At 41.8% G+C, this 22446-nt stretch overlaps 1 protein-coding gene across 1 annotated transcript in view; it reads left to right on the top strand.

The window, feature by feature from the left end:
• Nucleotides 1–22446, top strand: part of Me1 (malic enzyme 1) — a 111353-nt gene that overhangs the window by 69815 nt on the left and 19092 nt on the right. Inside the window, 3 exon segments of the mRNA NM_012600.3 lie at nucleotides 5643–5752; nucleotides 12063–12160; nucleotides 13691–13804. Of these exon segments, the coding sequence (NP_036732.3) occupies nucleotides 5643–5752; nucleotides 12063–12160; nucleotides 13691–13804 (322 nt within the window).

The following is a 22446-nucleotide window of genomic DNA, read 5'->3' as shown; positions in this document are numbered from 1 at the left end:
GTCAGCATTTTAAGAGCAAAATTCATATTTCTGTATGCTGTAAAATTTACAAAGTATCTTCCTCAGTATTTTATCAAAATGAGTCATTTGGAATAAATCTCACCCCACCCAGGAATTAATCCGATATGAAATACTATAATTCTTGAACACTGTAAGTGCCATACACATAACTCATCCTAAACTATGACTTTAGCCTGTCTTTCAGGAAGAGCATGCATGATCAAGTTGGTTACACAGTATTTGTCCATGTGTGCCTAGTTGTGAGGTGCCTGGTGTGTTGATGCAGACGAGTGCCATCTTGCTGGTTTCATGGTGAAGGTTTGGATGTGGCTCAATGTCAGAGTGCTTGCCGAGCACCCGAGTTCCCATGGCCTCTGTCAGCCCATATCTTACCACACTGTTTCATGGTGAAGGTTTGGATGTGGCTCAATGTCAGAGTGCTTGCCGAGCACCCGAGTTCCCATGGCCTCTGTCAGCCCATATCTTACCACACTGTTTCATGGTGAAGGTTTGGATGTGGCTCAATGTCAGAGTGCTTGCCGAGCACCCGAGTTCCCATGGCCTCTGTCAGCCCATATCTTACCACACTGAGCAGGATGAGCTCACTAAATGCTCCATCTTCAGTCATAAGGAACACCAGTTTCTTCATCTGTAAAATGTAATGACAGTGCCTTCCTCGCTGAATTGCTGAGAAAATTAAATTAGATAATCCCTCTGAAATGTGGACCATGCCATATGGTGCTTAGTCAGTTCTGGCCACAACGATTAGTCATTGAAGTGAGGTGGTTTCCAGACTTAACATACCACAGAAAACACAAGCTCCAGAATTTTTACATGTCAATTTGGGGTATTTTTGTTACCTTTTAAAACTATATATACCTGCTAATTTTTTGCCAAATTTTGACTATAAAATAGTAGATTCTTTTCACAGTTATGTAGAGGTAAACTGGCTAAATATTCTAAAATATTCTAAAATATTCTATTGTTTCTGATTTCTTAGAATCTAGCAGTTTGAAGCTAGAACAAAATATCCCTTCTGTGACTTTCTCTTTATTACATGGTGTAAGATATACACATTGCAAGATGAATTCTGAAAGCCTCTTTTTAAATCTCTGGGGGAGATCAGAGCTAACTACCAGGTAGGAAACATCACAAAATTAAAATGAGTTTGTGGTGTCTTCCTGAGGATGAGTCTAAAACAGGCGTATGAAAATGATGAGGTGTCCTGTGTAACGATTTACTACCTAGGACTCTACCCAGATTGTAGATTTGTAGCTTCCCGACGCCATGTCCTGAACACGAAGGCAAACCACGCTGCAGGGACTCCATTTCAACCACAGAGAGACTGTAACAAGCCCCAAACCACCAGACTGAGGAAGTAGTACATCTGGGAATAGAGTCGAGAAGGCTCTGATGCCTTCTCACAGACCGCAGGCTGCTCCTTCTGAACATAATGACAGAGCATCTGCTGCTGTTAGTCCCCAGAGTCTGACACACCAGGAGGAGTCCAACGACGTGCAGTTTCTGGTTTTCTGAAGGCTCCTTAGCAACAAGAAAATTGGAAAGTAGCCATCACAACCACCGGGGGTTGTGCCTGATATCTGGGTTTGAGGTACTTAGTTGCTACCACAAAGTTTACTTCTCTGCTGACATTTTCAAAAGTGACAATTTATAATTATGGAAATGCTTCTTTTCAGTTCTTCATAACAGTTTTGCAATTTATGGAGAGCTTCCTTGGAATATGAAAAATGGAGCCATAAGTACAAATGCAGTTATAATGTTCATGACTTGTCTTCACTCTTCCAGTTTCCTCTCAACTCCTTCCTTCTTTCTGCCCTGAGTAGATTCTACATTACCCAACAACTGCTCTAAAATCTGCTTTTGAAGATCCATCAGTCAGCTTTACTCTGTCAGGCTGAAAGTACTTCTGTCATAACTATACCATCTGACAAAATTTGCTTGTGTTTGTATGTATTTCACTGTTTATTAAGTGATAAAGAGCTTTTATTGTTTGGATTCTTTTCTTTGTGAAGAACACCCTTTGAAGTTCCTTTAGTAGCTTCATCTAAACTGTTTTGTTTTAGCCTTGTTCCTGAAGCGTAGTTTTCAAATAGTACTATATAGGATGGCAGTGATCTTCTCTTAGTCTTTGAGGACATTATCTCACATTTAATAGATTCTTTTGCTACCATTAAATATTTTTGAAACTCTTAAATATAGAATAGTAATTGTTAGTCATTGCACTAAACACACTCATCACTTCAGACAACCAACATAAGAAATGTGGACAGATGTGGACATTATTTACATCTTTCTTGATGGGAAAACACAGGCACAGAAAAATTGAAGATACCTAGTATCTGCAGATGCAAAGATTTCAATGTGGGCACTCTGCTTCTGTAACCTGTGGTCCAGAAACAATATAATAGCCAAACTGTAGAAAGAACAAAGGTGTGATGAGCCATATTTAATATTAAAGTTATTGGAGAGCAAAATCGGTGAAAGCAAGGATACAGTTTTCTGGGTACGCCATTAGCAGACTAATTATTACTGCTCAGTTGTCATGGTTACGCCTTATCATCATGTGTATCTGTGTCCATGTCTGTAAGATGAGAATCATGATGGCAGTCCATAGTGTGGCTGTGGAAAGTAATTGTGTGCCTTATAACCTAGATGTGGCAAAGCACATTTGCTGTCATTAGCAGTAATGTAGCAAAACAGAAAAAGAAGAACCGACTCTCCTCTGTACCCACAGTGAAGGGGTGAAGGGAGAGGATAGGGTGCAAACGTACTAAAGAGCTGGGCAAATACTGTAGGAAACAGATATTTTCATCCTAAAAACTGTGTGGTCTAAACCCAGGATGCTGTTAGAAGAGAGTTTGGATTGTAAACGAATGCACACAGAAAGGCTATCATAGACATGTTATCCAAAGGTGAGTCCATATGAAAAACTGCAAACAGTCTTACCAGAACCCTGGAATTTCTGTAGGGAAATCAACACAAACACTATTCCGTTTCTTTTCTGTTGCTGTGACAAAACGAAACAAAAAACTCTTTACCCAAGTCAGCTTGGGAGAGGAAAGGGTTTATTTGACTCACAGTTCCAGGTCACAGTCCATTATTGAGAGAAGTCAAGGCAGGGATTGAAGGCAGGCCTACTTGCTATTCCACACAGCATTGTCTCTGACCAGAGAACTCACTTCACGCCAGAGAAATACAAAAGGACCCACTGAGGATGCTGGCTGCCGGCTCACAGAGCAGCTTACACCGAGCTAGCTTTTGTATATGTTCATACCAGTGGCCTAGAGCGTCTGCCGCCCACAGTGAGCTGGGCCGCCCTACATCACTTAACAGTCAAGACAGTCCCCTCAGACACGCTCACAGGCCACTAATCCAAGCAGTTCCTCACTTGAGAGTCTTCCTTCAAATGGTCTTAGGCTGTGTCAGGTTGGCAATTAAAGCTGTCTAGGACAAACACCATCTAAGGGATCAGTGGTGCAGGATAGAAGATTAGGAAAGCCATTTGCAGAGTCTATGATAGAAGGTGCTGTCCTGAAAATATATAGACTTTTATTAAAATAATAAATGAAAGGACAACAAAGAAAGGAAGCAAAGAAATACTTTTCCCCAAAAGAGTTTAAAATCACGAAGACATAGAAAGATTCAAAGAACCAGAAAACAATGTTAAGTTTCATTAGTAGCTGAAAATGAGACAAAACCCGCCAGTCTCCTGCCACAGCAGCCATTGAAGAGCAGCAGCCAGACCTTTGGGACATCCCTTGGCCAGGGTCAAAAAGTCACCAAGACTGCCAGGGTGAAGTGGGCAGCTCACCAGACACATCAGATCAGTGTGCGGTGAGGTCAGGCACACCAGGAGCTACTCCAGCTCACCAAGCCTGTGAGTTCATCACTGCATGGGAGAGGAAGTACATCCTCCCTGGAGGAATTAAGAGGAGCCTATCAGTATCCTGGCTGCTATGAGGAAGATCAATCTCAGAAAGAACTGAGTCCTTTCCTCCTGTAGGTAACAAAAACCTAGTGAAGGGAGGGAGGAAAAGTTGATTCAATCTCCATTTTACCTATGACCGTTATCATAATTTTAAATGGTTGATAATTAAGGACAAATCCATGATAATTGTATATGAGTAACGGAATGACGGACTTAGATCTTTGTTAGTTATAGTGGTAGAAAGGTGGAGGAGACCCGACGGACTTTATCGCCATTGTGAGGTTGGGGAGTGGGGTCAGCTGTCCTAATGGCTGAAAGAAGTAGAAATGAGAACAGAGTTTAATACTCTGTAGTGGCCACTTGGATACTGTGAGGATGAAAGAAGTTATGTCTTTGGTTTTGTTACCATGTGAGGAGGTTTTAAAAGCACTGAGTTCCAAGGATTCTTGCAGACAGGAGTGAGCCACTGAGAAGGAGGCATTAAAGCTACTATAGAGAGACATAAGTCTGATGGAGTGAGGTCCAGTGAGAATAGACGTAAGGAAGGAAAGCCATTTCTCTTTTTAGTGAGGTGAAAAGACTGGTAAGGAGAGCGTCAGGTTGTTGAAGCTGTTTTATCTGAGTGCTTGTATAGAACTGAACCCCAATATGAAACTCTGAAGAAGAGGGCCTTGTGAGGGTGAGCTGTCGTGATTGGGTTAGTGCTCTTTATGAGGCTGAAGGGAAGACAGATGCTTGCTGCCTCTGCCATGCAAGCACATAGCAGAGAGACGCTGCCTGTTGGGAGATGGTCCTCCCCCAACAGTATCTACAGCCACCTTGTCCTTGAACCCAAGCCTCCAGAACTGAGCAGTAGACTGCTCTGTTTCTATGTGACCCCAGGCAAGACATTCTTCTTTAATGGTATAGCATGGCTAAGCATAAGACTTTTGGGTTTGTGTTAATGTCCACTCAAACATGGAAACAAATAGGATTATCTATGATGCTGGTCAAGCCTTATCTGCTGTCTTGTAGAATATGAGAATATTCAGAGTCAGAAAAAGCAAATGGACCAGGGAGTCCAGAGAGTTATCCCATTAACAGTTAGACAACTGCCTTTGTCTAGCATAGGTGGAGTGGCCCAGCTGAGTTAGGAGAATCAAAAGGACCAGGAGGAGGGTCAGGCCTCACACTCTGCAACTCGACCAGTAGTGAGCTTGACATTTTCCCAGCAGGGTTTTTTTCTTTCCACCTAGCATTTGTTTTGCCTCTACTTTGCCTTGATTTATAAACCCTACATCTCAGCTTTCAAAATCATAGACAATTAAAGCTTCATTAGTTTGTCAGTTGGCTTCTAAGTGTAGCTAGAAGCACTGTTTTCTGAATACCTGTAAGCCTTTGTTTATACATAGCTTTTATATTACCGTTTGCATACCTTTCATTTAACTCAGAAGATTTTGTTTCTACTTACTTTTAAACTCCTGGAGGATATGGATCATATTTTGGTCTGAGTTTTTGTCATTTGGCATTATTCCATAGTACCAACCCAGTCCCTTTTATGTGGTAAGCCTTGCTGATAATGTGTTAACATTTATGCCAAGCAGCTAAACAGGACTTTGAAATGAAATTGGTGTGTCTTTTCTACGAGCTAGTTTTAAATGTCTAATTAAATGTTATTTCATTAATATCTAAAATGCATGTTTTTACCTCATAGATATGGCATGAATTGCCTTATTCAGTTTGAAGATTTTGCCAATCTGAATGCATTTCGTCTCCTGAACAAGTATCGAAACAAGTATTGCACATTTAACGATGATATTCAAGGTAATCACATTGACTATGTATGGATCAAGAATACCATGATACTCTCCAGTCAGAGAAGAGAGAAATGCAGTGACCTGTATACACAAAGGCAGGAAGGGGCACAAGGAAGATGTCTAGAAAGATCATGTCACAGAGTGATCTAGACACCCAAGACACACAGGGCAGGACACACAGAAGCTTGGCGTGCAGCTCAAGGTTGTTTGAGGACCCTGACAATACTCCTCCATTTACATCAGAAAAGGAGGAAAGTTAAAGGCTGAATGTTCCCCCAGATGACTATTACAAAAAAACTACCAAGAATAAACGGAAGGCCTGAGGTTGCAGGTGATTAAATATTACCACGGTGATCCAAAAGGGTAAGTTTTTGGGGTGATACATCATGAGAGGGAGGAAAGCAGTGACGTGAGAAGGTACATGATGGGGTGTGACAGACGATAGACAATGTACCCTCTTCCAAATCGGAAAGTTACATGTTTTCACAACTTTGGGATGCCAGTAACTTTCAAAACTTACTTTCTGTTTTAAAAGTATTACAATCTCTAGAAAGCTGTTGTGTAGTGAGAAAATTTATGCTTTAAATATCATCTATATTAAGCAAATAATTTCTCCCACTAGATGTAAATTATGTTAGTAATAAAATAATGAATTAAAGCTGAACTAAATAGTAACATTTTATTATTTTTTTAGAATTTTATAGAATTATCTACCTATGCATATATATGTGTATAAAAAAAGCACATATATAGAAACTTAACAAAATAAACATATGAAAAATATATGAAATCAGTTCACAGTTTTTTTATTCAAATCCAGTTAGATATTAGGTTTCTGTTAAAAACCAGGATTTATATTAGATGAGTTTAGTCATAATTCTGCTTCCCTTTCACATTTGAGAAAGCACCACAGAATGTACAGGATTATGCATGAGCTCCTAGAAATCTGATAAAATCTCGTTATGACATAGTAAAGAAGGAAATCCATGAAGACAGACTGCTTGTTGTTGAAGGGTATAAATGCATAGACTGCTTAGCCACAGTCTCTCAGTCTCACCCCATCTTTTGAGTCAGGGTCTCACAGTGAGCCTCAGGCTGGCGTCTGACTAGTCTGCTGCATTCTAGTTGATATTTCAGGCACAGGCTTTGGCTGTGGACCTTTGTGTGAGCTGTAGTTTTCCATGCAAGCTCTTCTTTTCCATCCCACTCTCCTCCCTCCTTCAACATCAGGCCTTACATGAAAGCTGGGGAACCTATTTCATCAGGTCGTATTTTACCATAGATAAAGGGGCAAACACAGCGAGGGAGTTACTTCGTTCTAGCAACCTGAGACCCAGATGGCTTCTGTCTCACTGCTGCGATTGTTTTCTGGTTGCCTTAATGTCTGCAGCCTGCAGCCTGCAGCCCAGTTGCTCGTGCTGGCCTGAACACTGTGCTGTTGCCCTGGCACTGACCTACTGATCTCTTCCCACTGTGCTGGCTATTATGGCAGGACTTCAGGCCTTTTCTTCTTGCTTCAGCCTATCCTCTTAGGTCATATCCATATCGTGATAGTCCGCTTTCAGGTTTATTTCTGCATTCGAGACTTCTTTGAACTCCAGGGCACCATGCTCATCTGTTTATTAACAGCTCTTCTTAGCTATCTCTACGTTACCTCATCCTGAAACCATTCCAAAACAAACCCATTTCTTCCCCAGCCAACCTTCTCCCTGTGCTCTTGGTGAACTTCAGCCAAGCACTTCCTGCCACCGAGTAACCCTGATGTCATAGAAAACTTAGTGTCCGCCATTGTTTTAGTTATATGTTGCTGATGTTTTCTAAGAAGCCTGTCCTTGCTCACTCTTGCTTCTTCTTGGTGCATAGTTCCTGGATAGTCACTTTACGGACAGCTCCAGATTTCTTGGAATCAAGTATTTAGGGGATTTCAGAAGGAAATCCAGAATTTCCAGGTATTAAGTGTCCATGTGAGCTATAGAAAGGAAGTCTGGTTTTAATATGTGGCAGCTCTGACTCTAGGGTACCCTGTATAATGACAGAGTGGCTTTAGTGCAGGTTAATATCACAAGTTACTTATCAGTTCATTTGAAGGTGGTTTCTATAGCAGCCCGCAGTGACCTGTGGAATAAGCCTATTCCTTGCAAGGGCGGGGGAAGTATATATACAGTGAACACTTGTCTAGCCCACACAATGCCCAGAGTATATTCCCAGCATTTCAAACATAGCGTAACCGCAAACCTACATCTCCTTTCCCTACAGTACTTTTTACTTTTGCACTTTTGTGGTTATCACAGAAATATGTATAAGAACGTTAGTATTATATGATTGAGAATCATTATTCATAATGAACGAGAGCCAGACCTAAGTTTAAGAAGACTAAATCACCAAACCAGGAATTTGAGTGATAGTTTCCGTCTATTAGCACCAATTATTAAGGTGAGGGAAGGCCTGGGTACATCAGAAGTGAAGCCTACAAATCAAGGTGAGGTCCAGAGAAGCCTGTGAGGTGTGCTAAACATGCTGGAGAATGCACCAGGCTTGCCAGTGTGGAGCAGTAAAATTGCTGGGTTTCCACCCTCGCTCCTCTACACACAATGCTTACCTAGTTCCTCACAGGAATTTCCAAATAATGCTCCGCTCAAAAGGGAGGATACAGGTTTGAGGAAAATGCATCTAACCCCTTAGAGCAAGCCTATGGGACGTCCCCGAGTTTGACTGAGAGGAGTTAACCACCCTGAGCATCTCTCCACTCCAGAGCTGTGTCCCTGGTCTCTCCACACGTTTGTCTTATCTTTTGAACCCTTTGTTTTTTCCCACATGACCATGGAGGTCGTCAATGAAAACAATTATGTAACTATTTCATCTTGCATCCTGTCCTTGGAGGGACTTTCTTTTCTTCCTTCTTTTGAAACAGATGTGTTTAATGATACTATTTATGAAAAGTATTTGATTAAATAATGATATAGCTAACTATACCAGTAATATAAAATAATTTTAAGTGACATTGGGCTTGCTTTAATGTCATTTTACACTTAGACCATCTCCTGTGGGGGGCAGGGGTCCTGTCCTTTATCCTTTCTCTTCTCTGGCGGCCGTTCGGTCTGCTCTGTCTGCTGGCAATTGCTTTCTCATAGTGTTCTTTGTGTTAAAAAGAAGCTTGCACATGTGTGGTCCTCCCTGTAGGGTAAATGAATTTCACTTCATTTTCTTCAGTATGGCATTCTTCTCAGCTTCCTGCTAAGCCTGATGCTTCTGGTCCATATCTCTGTTTGTTTGTTTGTTTTTTAAACCTGTTTTTCTGCTGCTTTAGTGCAGTTTGTAGGGGACAGGGACAACTAGTTGTGTGCACTTTGTCACTTTCCACAGGAGCCATCCCTGCCTGTGTGTCTTGCACGTGCTTCGTCCATGTCTTCCCACCTGAGGCTGTGGTATCTCGAATGCTCTGTGCTTCTGTGAGCAGACGGTGCCTGCTCTGACCTTTAGCTCAGCCCGTGTAAATTCACCCACTTCCTGGCATCTGGTCTTTTAATAGCACATGAAGCTTTATTTCATTGAAAATTGATCTCATCAGTTGTGTAAAGTCACTTTGGTACTGATTTAACAATTACTAACCGGAGTGTCAGTACAGGTTTGCTATTATTGCTGTTGTTTTGAGATAGCCTGGCCTTAAACTTTTGATCATCCAGCCATAAACTGAGACTATCATGCCCTCGGTTGAGGTCATACTTTGGCAAAAGATTAGAGAGATTTATAACCACAGCAGAAGCACAGCGAAATGCTTAACTTCTGACGATTGCCACATTATGTGCGAATTCATACTGAGATTGAGTACCCCTTGTTCACCATATTTGCTAGCAGAAGCAAAATAGTTTCATATTTTTCATTATTTATAATATGCATTTATATATTTATACATATATATTATAGCTATATCTATACATCTGTGTCTATATTTACTATACACATATACTCACACAAAATGTGACCTACATGTAAGTCACAAATGATGTCACACAGCATGTCAGAACTTGCATTCTATCTGCAACTCATCATATAAGATCAAGTGGAGGATGTCCGATGTCATGGCAGGACTCAAAAAAACTCAGCGCTTGAAGGTTGGAGGGATGGCTCCACAGTAATAGCATTTATTATTCTTGTGTAGGTCCAGAGTTCAAATCCCAGCATCCATGCAGCACTGTCTTCTAGCCTCTGTAGGCACCTGCACTCAGATACACACACGTTCACATGCATATAACTTAAAAAGTAGTTTTTACAATTTGGAGAGTCCGAAAAATGAGAATTTTATATTAAAGACATGTAACCTATAGGACTTTCTAAAATCTTGAGATGGAAATCTTCTTAGTATTCTAAGTTAAGTCCTCTTTAACCCCAGAAGTTCAAGATGGACCTCCCCTCTATTTGGTTTCTTAAGTTTATTTTTCATATAATAATGTAAATAATTATGTCATTTGCTTTGCAAATGCATTTTTTTAAAAGTCTAATTTTCTACGATTGCTTCTCTATAAAGAAATTTACAGTAGTCACAGCCTTTGCAGAAGAACCATATTTACATTCGATTTTTTGGTAGTGCTAAACTATTTTTCTGATTTTATAAACTGACACTATAAAGAGGAGCCTAGACTTTTCATTATGTCACTAGGAAATGCTATAGAATACACACATAATTACTACATGTCCAGTACAGCACGAAGCAACTCAGTCTGCCTAGTTTATGGTAAAGCATTTTGAATTTTCGGGGAATGAGCTAGCATTGCCACACAGCAATGCACATTGTAATTAGATCATAGCAAAATCTCTGTCTGTCTTCACATGTTCAGTTCCATGAAAAAAGAATAATGCCAAAGTACAGCGATGCTGGTAATGTTTCACAGTTGGCTCTTCAGCTATTTACGTCTTGTGACCCTGGGATGGACGGTAGATATCTGGGGATCACATGATCTGAGAGGTGGGAGTGAGCTTACAGTTCCTTACATCTTACGCCTGGACCCATTTTCATCAAAAGAAGCCAGGACAGAGCTAGCCTGAGATGCTGCCAAGTAACTGCTGACTGTGGCTGCAGGCCGGCCTCCTGGGTTCCATCTATAACAGTTCTCAGGATGAGCTGGCTGCACGAGACGGACCATCGTGGCATGTTTCTTAGATAAATCAGCTCCATTTTGTACAGAATTTTTGTGTGGTTTGGGGGATTTAACTCAGGCCTTATGTGTACTAGACAAACATTCAACACTGAGTCACATTGTCAGCTCTTTAGACTGTCTTTCTAAGTTATGGACAAAAATGTCGGGTTTGTGTAAATGTAAAACTTACCACAGTTCATTAGCATTGCAGTGGTCTTGCATTTATTCAGATTTGTGTTTTGCCTGAGTAAAAGTATTCAAAGTTTGGCTAGACTCTGCTGCTCACCTGGGTGATAGTGAAGCAGTAGAGTGTTGTTTTGGAGGTAAAATGTCTGTGTAGGTGGAAGGCATTGCAAGAAACTGCAGTCATATTTCAGGGGTAAACCTTGAAGAGACTGAGCGGTGTAATCGTGTTCAGAGCATGGCCTGCAAACACGCTGAAGTCATGTGATTAGAACGGGCGTACCTGTGATGTGCTGACGACAATCTTACCTACTTTATGAGCATTCACTTAGCACTAGGGATCCGATTGGGATGATAGGTAGAAAGACAAAGAATACAGCGAAAGCCAGACTCCAGCTGCCGTTAAGGTTAAATGTTCAAATTTAAACATTACATTTCAAGTATGTCTGAAGCACCATCGCTTCTACCCTGTCAGCAGTGAACATTTACTATGTGCCTCCTTCATGGGGATGGCAAAGTCTCAAGAATATTTAGGTAGAAGAACTCAACAGCATGGATTTCTCTTCTGTGCCATAGAATAAAATCATTTTACAAAGTTACTTCTCAAAATTCTCCTATCTAGTAAGCAGATGGACTGAACTCCACATCATATCTAAACAGTCCAGGTGTGGCGACATATGCCTGTAATCCCAGCACTTAGAAGCCGAGGCAGGAGGATTGCAAGTTTGAGAGTTCTGCCAGGAGTACATGACATGCTGCCTTAAAAATTTAAACTAAAATGAAAACCAAGCAGAACCCAAACCCATGCTGTTACCCTCTCAAAATGAACCCAGGTCTCCCTTTTGAAGAGTTTTCAAGGATTTAAGCCACTGTCCTAAAATGCTATTATGCTAGCATGGGGAAGTTAAACACAGGTTCTCTCTGTGTCCTGTGAATAAAGGGTTAGAATGTGGCACACCTGACTGAGCATCGCTCAAGGATGTTTATCGCTTGTTTTAGGAACAGCGTCTGTGGCAGTTGCCGGCCTTCTTGCTGCTCTTCGGATAACCAAGAACAAGCTCTCTGATCAGACAGTGCTGTTCCAGGGAGCCGGCGAGGTATCTGCTCTGTGTACCGTTTACTGCGTTTGAACCAACATGGCGCTGGCTTTTGCCCAGTACTTATACCAGGTCTCAAGTGCTCTCTCATAGAGTCATAGTACAGCTATACACAGAAAATCTCTAAGTTCCAAGGCACATTACATCATTGTAGAAGACTTTAGAAATGTAGAACCATTTTCATAGTCTTAAATTCAAGAGATTACCAAAGGTTACCCTTGACTTTGTTATTCATGCTTAAGGCCTGATGCAGAATGAAGTTTCCAATGTGTGTTGATATGACCTCCGTGTATTTAAGTTAATATACCTGTCCCTCACTGTCATAGTCCAAAGTTCATAGCCACACACACAGTCCAACCTGTACATATGTAGCTGTAAATTTTTTTAAGAAAAATCATTTTGAATTAAAGATACATAGTCAACATTATAACCAAGACATTTGAAGTCATGTAAGAAAATTGCATAAGGCTAAATTATAGTTTCTTGAATCATAGTTAATATTCATTTGAAAGAAGAAAGCTAATTCACTTCCCAAACAGAGTAAAATGTTAATTTTTGGTGAGAAAACTTTCAAATCTCTCTAGAGTTACAGAATTCAAAAATGAGAAAATGCTATGGCTAGACAGTCATTTTGAGGAAAAGAAATTAAACTTAATATCCTTATAAACAAAACAAGATGTTCTGTGGGTAGGAATGTGTATGCTGTGTTTTCATTTAAACACGGGACCTAGAACTACGGTGAGTGCTTTAAAGCATTCAGATGAAGTCACAGGCTCATTTTCAGACAGTTAACAACCCCGCTTTGTGTTGCTTGTGGTCTTTATTCTGGTAAGGCCCTCTGTATTTCCAGAAGTTTCTGGTGAAGGACACCGGTCAGTTCTTGATCCGCAGCAGGAAGAGCAATATTCCTGGTTGGCTGACTCACGGCCGTGGTTTGTCCAGAAAATGTGAGGTCTGTGACAGGTCACAGATTATTGCAGACGTCATCAAACTTCAAATAATATGGTTTCTTTAACACTGGGAGAAACTCTGCAATACTTTGCCTAAATGAAGAGAGTGAATAAATGCTGGGCAACATATATTTCCTTTCAGTTTTATGCTGTTGTCTAATTGGTCAAGATCCCATCCGGATGAGCAGGCCTCTTTAGTCCTGACAGTGAGCCATACACTCCCATGGGCCAGGTTGACTGGTGACTGTGTGAAGGGCGGTGTTTTCTTGTGCTGGTTTTGACTGTATAACTAGGATCAGATATACTGATATTCGGGGTGTCACTGGCAAATCTGTGCTGACTAGCAAACTCTGTCATAGTGGTTGTGATATAATTAAAAGGAGGTAATGGTAGTCATCTTGCACTCCCAAATGTGACAAGAATGATTAGCTCCTTGTGTGAATGAATGACTTAAGCTTGGAACTCAGTGGACAGAGCTGTTTCACAATTCCTTACTAATGGACGAGATGGGGTGACGAGTAACCCGGATAAGATATGTGGAATAAGTGTGAAAGTCTTTCTTTTCATACCTTCTTTTCAGGCTGCCTTGGGGATTGCTCATCTGATTGTTATGGCCATGGAGAAGGAAGGTTTATCAAAGGAGAAAGCTAGACAAAAGATATGGTTGGTTGACTCAAAAGGATTAATAGTTAAGGTAAGAAAAAGTCACCATTCATTCCTGTCTTAATGACCATTCCATAGGCTGCCCATTGTTCTCACTGCCCCTTTAAGATGCCCTGTTAAAAGATTAGCATTTATGGGGTGGGGAGATCAGTTAGTAATGCACTGAGTGTACTAGGACAAGCACCTGAGCTCAGGCCCACAAACCTAAATTTCAAAAAGCCAAGCACAGTGGCTCAAGCTTGGAATCCCAGTGCTAAGGAGCCCAAGATGGATGGATTCCTGAAGCTCTTGGGCCAGCTAGTATAACCTACTAAGTGTCTAGGTCAGTAAGAGAACCCGTGTGAAACAAGGAAATGGTAAATGGTGGGGAAGGAGCTCTTCCTGAAGTTGTACTTTGACCTCTACATAAACCCTTACATTATACATGCATCTGTATACCTGTGAATGTACACACACACACACACACACACACACACACACACACACACACAATCTCTCTCTCAAGCTTTGCCATTCAAATTTACTAATATGCTTCTGAATAAAGAAGAAAACTGTCTTAGGATGCCTTCCATTTATGAGTAGAATCCTCACAACTCTGGATCATCTGTCTACTAGAACTGGTTCAATTTTCATGGAGGAAGTTGGATGCAGACACTGACACAGTGCACTCTGGGAAGAGCTATCTGTTACTCAGCGAGTTAGGAGGAAGGAGAGAGAGGGCTGCCCCCTTACCTGCTACTTTGCCTCAGTTCTTGAAGGCTTGGAAGAGATTTTCAGGGGAAAGACTTTGATCCATGGGCTGTTGGAATGAGCCCCAGTTTTCCTTTTATGGTGACAGAAAAGCCTCATCTGTGTGGTTCTTGTGAAAACTTAGTAGGAACAGGTATGTAACCTGGCAGCTGCATCACCATTGCCACCTGGTGTGTCACTCCTTTTAAACGGTCAGAAAGTACACCTAACCCTACCCCTTTATGTGACGACTGACCAGAGATCGCAGTGTCTTCTGCAGCACAGCATGGAAAGGATCTGAATGAGACTCAGGTGTATCCAGAGCTTTGTAAAGTTTGTATTGCTGACCCAGTAGTTTCCATTCTAGGAAGCCTGTCCTGGAATTAGCATGTATGCATTGTTTTAGATGAGGGATATTATTAAGACAGTATTTTCAGCAGTGATGTTTAATCATATATTCATTTAAATACTAATCTTTATCTTTCTAAAATATTGTCAAATAGATTGTGGAATAGCCATTAGTACAATAAAAATGTTTAAAACTTTTTTCAAAGAGCATTCAGTGACATGTTAACTGATTCAGCATGTCAGATAAAAGGAAACTGCATGTTTTACTTAGTCTGTGACTAACTGTATGATGTCTGAAGGACACAGAAGACAGATCTGAACTGATCAGAGGTTACAGGGCCATTATTGCAGTCGTGTTTTAATGAAGCTGGCATCTGAGCCCAGGGCTTCACACATCCCAGACGAATGGTGCCCTACTGAGCTCTACCCCTTCTCTGAAAACTTACTTGGTTTGTAGGGCCTTTTTGTATATTCTAAGTTCTTAACAATTGTAATTCTTTTTAAAGATTTATTTATTTATTATGTATAAGTACACTGTAGCTGTCATATTCCAATACAGCAGAAGAGGGCATCAGATCTCATCACAGTTGGTCGTGAGTCACCATGTGGTTGATAGAATTTGAACTCAGGACCTCTTGAAGAGCAGTTAGTGCTCTTAACCACCGAGCTGTCTCTCCAGCAACAATTACATTTCTTAAAAACCAGAAAAATGTTTTAAATTTGCATAACATAAATTTTGTTTTAAAGGAAGAGAAAGCTTATGTATAACTGTCAGTATTTTTAAAGGAACTCATTTTTTTTTTTAATCTTTATTAACTTGAGTATTTCTTATTTACATTTCGATTGTTATTCCCTTTCCCGGTTTCCGGGCCAACATCCCCCTAGCCCCTCCCCCTCCCCGTCTAGATGGGCTTCCCCTCCCCATCCTCCCCCCATTACCACCCTCCCCCCAACAATCATGTTCACTGGGGGTTCAGTCTTGGCAGGACCCAGGGCTTCCCCTTCCACTGGTGCTCTTACTAGGATATTCATTGCTACCTATGAGGTTGGAGCCCAGAGTCAGTCCATGTATAGTCTTTGGGTAGTGGTTTAGTCCCTGGAAGCTCTGGTTGCTTGGCATTGTTGTTCATATGGGGTCTCGAGCCCCTTCAAGATCTTCTAGGCTTACTCTGATTCCTTCAACGGGGGTCCCTTTCTCAGTTCAATGGATTGCTGCTGGCATTCGCCTCTGTATTTGCTGTATTCTGGGGGTGTCTCTCAGGAGCGATCTACATCCGGCTCCTGTCGGCCTGCACTTCTTTGCTTCATCCATCTTGTCTAATTGGGTGGCTGTATATATATGGGCCACATGTGGGGCAGGCTCTGAATGGGTGTTCCTTCTGCTTCTGTTCTAAACTTTGCCCCGCTATTCCCTGCCAAGGGTATTCTTGTTCCCCTTTTAAAGAAGGAGTGAAGCATTCACATTTTGGTCATCCTTCTTGAGTTTCATGTGTTCTGTGCATCTAGTGCAATTCAAGCATTTGAGCTAATAGCCACTTATCAATGAGTGCATACCATGAGTGTTTTTCTGTGATTGGGTTACCTCACTCAGGATGATATTTTCCAGTTCCATCCATTTGCCTATGAATTTCATAAAGTCATTGTTTTTGATAGCTTATAGTACTCCATTGTGTAGATGTACCACATTTTCTGTGTCTGGTGTGATTCTGATAGGTCTGCCTTTATATGTTACTTGTCGTTACTTGACCTTTTTCCCTTACTGCTTTTAATATTCTTTCTTTATTTTGTGCATTTGTTGTTTTGACTATTATGTGATGGGAGGAGTTCCTTTTCTGGTCCAATCTATTTGGAGTTCTGTAGGCTCCTTGTATGTTTATGGGCATCTCTTTCTTTAGGTTAGGGAAGTTTTCTTCTATGATTTTGTTGAAGGTATTTACTGGTCCTTTGAGCTGGGAGTCTTCACTCTCTTCTATACCTATTATCCTTAGGTTTGATCTTCTCATTGAGTCCTGGATTTCATGTATGTTTTGGACCAGTAGCTTTTTCCATTTTACATTTTCTTTTACCATTGTGTCAATGATTTCTATGGAATCTTCTGCTCCTGAGATTCTCTCTTCTGTCTCTTGTATCCTGTTGGTGATGCCTGTATCTGCAGCTCCTTGTCTCTTCCTTTGGTTTTTTTATATCCAGGGTTGTCTCCCTTTGTGCTTTCTTTATTGTTTCTATTTCCATTTTCAATTCCTTCACCTGTTTCATTATGTTGGAATTCTTTCAGGGATTTTGTGATTCCTCTCTGTAGGCTTCTACTTGTTTATTCATGTTTTTTTTTGCGTTTCTCTAAGGGAGTTCTTCATGTCTTTCTTGAAGTCCTCCAGCATTATGATCAAATGTGATTTTAAATCTAGATCTTGCTTTTCTGCTGTATTTGGATATTCAGTGTTTGCTTTGGTGGGAGAATTGGGCTCCGATGATGCCATGTAGTCTTGGTTTCTGTTGCTTGGGTTCCTGCGCTTGCCTCTTGCCATCAGACTGTCTAAGGTGTTACTTTGTTCTGCTATTTCTGACAGTGGCTAGACCGTCCTATAGGCCTATGTGTCAGGAGTGCTGTAGACCTGTTTTCCTGTTTTCTTTCAGCCAGTTATGGGGACAGAGTGTTCTGCTTTCGGGCGTGTAGTCTTTCCTGTCTACTGGTCTTCAGCTATTCCTGTGGGCCTGTGTCCTGAGTTCACCAGGCAGGTCACTTGGAGCAGAAAATTTGGTCTTACCTGTGGTCCCGAGGCTCAAGTTGCTCGTCGGGGGCTGCTTTTGAGCTCTAGGTGAGGGCGACAACCAGGAGGGCCTGCGCCGCCTTTTCCCCGAGCCCCTGTGCACCGGGGTCCCAGATGGCGTTAGGTCTATTCCTCTGGAGTCAGAAATGTGGGCAGAGTGTAGTCTCTTCTGGCTTCCCAGGCGTGTCTGCCTCTCTGAAGGTTTAGCTCTCCCTCCCATGGGATTTGGGTGCAGAGAACTGTTGACTGATTCCCTTCAGGTCCGGGCAGTGTCTGGACTGTGGGGGATCTGCCGTTCGAGTTCCCCTATCTTCAGGTTCCCAGATGCCCTATACAGTTTCCTCTTGGGCCAGGGATGTGGGCAGGGGTGGGCAGTATTGGTGGTCTCTCCTGCTCTGCAGTCTCAGGAGTGCCCACCTGTCCGGGCAGCGAGCTCTCTCTCCCAAGGGGGTTGGGAGCAGTGAGCTGTGTATAGCTGTCAATTTAAAGGTGTTGCGTGTAGCTTACTTTGAGTTAGGGTCTCACTCTGTAGCCCTGGATGGCCTGGACCTCGTTATGTAGACCAGGCTGTCTTTCTACTCCCAGAGACGTGCCTGCCTCTGCATCCTGTGTGCTGGGATTAGAGGCGTACACATTATGCCTAGCAACCAGTAAGTTTAATTTTTAGGACTTGTTGCTTTTAAGAATCAGAATGTACTGTTACAGAAGTGTCCTGATGCATGAGGGACACGTGGAGGGAAGGAAGACTGAGCCATTCCCCAAAGCACAAGCCTTTCCAAGGCTATGTTGACAACAAAGAGTTTGGAATTACTGTGGAGTCCCCAGAGACCTGAAATTCCCTGTACGTGAAACTGAAAGGGAAGTATGGTGACAGGCCATGGAGGTCCTGACTATCAGAAGCTAAGGGTCGTGTGTCCCCTCTGGATCCTCCCAGTCACACACATAACTAGTTCACACCTGATAGTAGTTCACTGAGTGATTGAATGAGTGGCTTTCTAGTGAAGACAGGGCATGTGCTTACTCTGCTGTGAGAGACTGAGTGTTAGAGTGGAAAGGAAACACATGGCTGGTGACACAGATGATATGTCACATGAGTCTGAAGAGGAGTGAGCAGAGACACTTGCCTTTTCAGTCATCCTGAGGGCATTGTGGAGGGTGGTTTGAGAGGAGGTACAGTGAGAAAAAGAAATTAGTTTCACAGCTGTTGCAGTAATCCTCAGAGATTATCAAAGGTGAGTGAGAGAGGCTTGATTCCATAGACGTTTTCCAGGAAGGGCTGGTGTACTGAGAGCGTGGGAAATGGGAAGGAGGCACAGGGTAGAGTGGGTCATGCTGCATTCCCAAGGGGCTAGGTGTAAAGAGAAGAACAGCTGCTTTGAGAGGACAGTGAGGTGCGTTGACACAAAGCAAGCTCCTGGTACCTGTGGAGACTACAGTGGAAGTATATCGTCGGGCTTTGGAGATCCAGGACTGACCTTTAGGGGAGACTCCGAGCTAGAAAGAGGACTGTTAGGACCACTGTTAGATGCCACATAAAGCAACTACATGCCATGTTGTCTCAGGAAAGTACAACATTCAAGAGCCCATATGGTGGGAGTTTATGAGTGACATTTTAATGTGAAATCCACACAAGCATGCCTAGCTATTAGCATAATTTTAACATAGTCAACTGAGCCAAAACTCTAGGTTCCATGGATTGCAGCACTAGGAGTGACTGCAGTGGTTAGACCCAGCCAGCAACGTTTACTTCATGGCCTTCACCTGCTAACGTTAAGAGGGGTGTGTGTGTGTGCGTGTGTGTGTGTGCACGTGTGTGTGTGTGTGTGTGCAACTTGCTAAGATAAAGTTATGTCTTAAAAGACTGTTGTGTACTTAATAGCTGGCCTGTATACTATTTAATATAAAACAGACATTCTAAGTTTCAGTTAATCAGTGCTTCATGCTATTAAACAGCTAAAAATCTTGTATTGATTTTTGCTGGGAAACTAATAAATTTTAGACATGCTAGAAAGTTAGCATAGTCTTGCTTTCCAATTTATACGATTCTTTTGCATGGCTTTCATTTTAAGTTAGTCCTTACATATCTCCTGAGAGCCTGTAATAGTTTTATTAGCTTATAATGGGCCTATTCATAATATATTAAAAGAACCATAAAATTTAAAGTAGAATATTTTTGAAACTCCTTCTTACCATTTGCCTATAGCCATATGGCAAAAGGAGTTTATGCTATAGAATATCAGTAATATATAGTATAACATAACTTAACTCATAGCAACTAGTAACTATATAACTAGTGTCATTGGGATCAATTATTAGGTTACTGATGACCTTCAAATATTCTACTTTAGTATTATATAGCAAAAATTAATTGCTATCAGTTTATTCACCTAAATTAATACATTTTAGTATAAATAATCCAGTACTTACTAAGCATACAGGTCTGTAAAGATCTTCCCAGATGACACCAGAAAGAGTGATGTGAAGGACAGGCCTGTCAGCTGCGCAGTCTCTCAGTGTCGCCTCCTGATGCTGCTGGAAAGGCCCAGAGGCCATAACACAGACCGGGTGCCACAGGGCCCATTGCTTAAGTGACTCTTGCTAATGAGCCAGCCCAGTGCTTAGACAGAGCACTAACACAGAGAGTGCGCTGTGACCTTACATTCGTGTAACAGGCTGCTGTAAGGGTGATTTAATGTCAGCTTTTTCCCTCTTATCTCAGTCATTTACTTCAGTGTTGACAGTTACATATGTAGCTCCTGGGGAAGCTTAGCTCCTGGTGGACACAGGCATGCTATGTGCTGTCGTGATAGCTGGGATAGTTTCCTTCTGACGTTTAGGGCTGGGAGCTACACGCAGGGTAAGCTTCTCTTTCCCCTGTTCTGTCAGAGACTGAGAGTGGCACTGTACCACTTCAGCAGTAGTGACACTTTACATGTGCTCTGAGAAACAAGAGCCCGATTTGATCACTTCCTTCCTTTTCAATTTAAATAAGAGAAAACCTGTGTATTTGTAGGTATTTATAAGAATAACACTCTTTGATTATATGCATGCATTTTTTAACAGAAAATGGCTATTGATATTTGACATGTAGAATTATAATTGGTTTACTTCCTGTAATCTTATATCTTAGGTGTGTTTAAAAAAGCATGTTCAGCCTGGTCACATCTTCTTATAATAAGAGTCAGCACAAATTGTGTGTGTGTGTGGGGGGATTAAAAAGGCAACCTGACAAAGAAATTTCTAACTATTCCCAATATGTTTGGCACAAGGACAGAAGGAAGAAAGGAAGGGGGAGCAGGGAGGGAGAAAAGGAAGGAGACAGGCTACCACATTTGGGTTTTCTGGATAAATAGATGTCTACAAACACTCTGCTAAAAAACGTAAAAGGGGAGAAACAGGGTTGTGGCAAGACAGTAACTAGAGCATGAGTCCATGTGTGTGCATGCAGCACACATGTGCATGTGTACATACGTAATTCTGGGAGTGCCATCTTTATTAATCAGCTGTCTTATTTCTACTGTGTCTGTGTGTCCTTGGTCCAACTCTGAACCTGAAACCCCATCTGAGGCCCTAAGACCCCACTATCTGCCTAAAGCAAGGGGACAAAGGAAAAAAAGAGATGTTTTGTATATTCAGGTGAAGTGACTGGCATAGGAGTATGCTTTGAGTCGGGGAAAGGAGGGAAACTTTAGAAAGCTTAGGAAAGTTACAGCAACACTGCAGGAGACAGGGCTGCCCCATCCTGGCTGTTTTTAAACTCCACCATTAAACCAACTGTGAAGGTGGCATGGAAAATATTTAGTGCATTATATTTTGTCTCTTGGTTCTGCGTGTGTCCAGTAGAGCCCTTCAGCTTTGCTGGTGTTACTGTTCCATGACTCCTGGCTGTCTTTCAGTGTTCAGTCAGCATTTGTAAGTCACACCAGGAAAAGAATCTGTGAGGCCTGGGCTGTGGAAGATTGATGCTTCTTACTAGTTAGAGTACATTCTGCCAAGTCCTCCGTCCATGGCCAAGACCTGCCAGTGGTTTTTGTGATTAATAAAGTAAGATGTCTGCAATAAAACACACATCTGTCCATTTTCATGGAGATAAGTGACAGGTTTATTTAAACCTATATACTGGAGCAGTTTGGAGATGTTCAGTACAGTGTTGTCAATGCCTTATGATTTGCTACGCATTCTAGGGAAATTAGGGGCTCTAAGCACATAAATGTTTTCATTAATTTCAGGTTGTTTTCACAACAGTATTACCAGAAGTCTGTGATTACAAACTTATGTATTCATTTCTTCTTGTTTGAATGCATTGTTTTATAGTTTTCTGAAAACTTATGTCTTAAAGAAGCTAATCTTTCCAGATTAGAAAACTGATTCTCAAAACCAGCTAGTCTTTCCTCATCCCCTGGGAAGGAAGCTGAGACAGGATAGAAAGAAAGGGGAAATCTTGGGGACAGACAGGAGAGGAGTCTCTCGCCCAGGCATCCAGCTGAAGCCTTTACCAGTTGAGAAGCAAGAATTGCTAGCTCAGTGATGAGCTGCTTACAGCCTGGTCCTGGCTGAACTGTAGTTTTCTAGGAGTCTTAGAGGAAAGAGACAGGGAACTTGTACAGTCCGAGAGCTTTCTGATTTTATTGTATCAATTTATCACTCGCTATGGGCAACCCTGGAGCCACTCCAGAACCTCACTGACCAAAAGAGAAAGAACATGAGAAATGTAGCCTGAGAGCCACCAGAAGGGTGTGTGTGCTTCATTGTAACACAACTGTGACTCTGCCATTAGGAGCCCATGCTCAGCTGTGCGGCTCCCCTGGGGAAGCCCGCATCATGCTCT

This window comes from Rattus norvegicus, chromosome 8 (genome assembly GCF_021556685.1).
Source record: "Rattus norvegicus strain SHRSP/BbbUtx chromosome 8, alternate assembly SHRSP_T2T, whole genome shotgun sequence".
NCBI lineage: Eukaryota > Metazoa > Chordata > Mammalia > Rodentia > Muridae > Rattus > Rattus norvegicus.
This window is presented reverse-complemented; position numbering and strand designations above follow the sequence as displayed.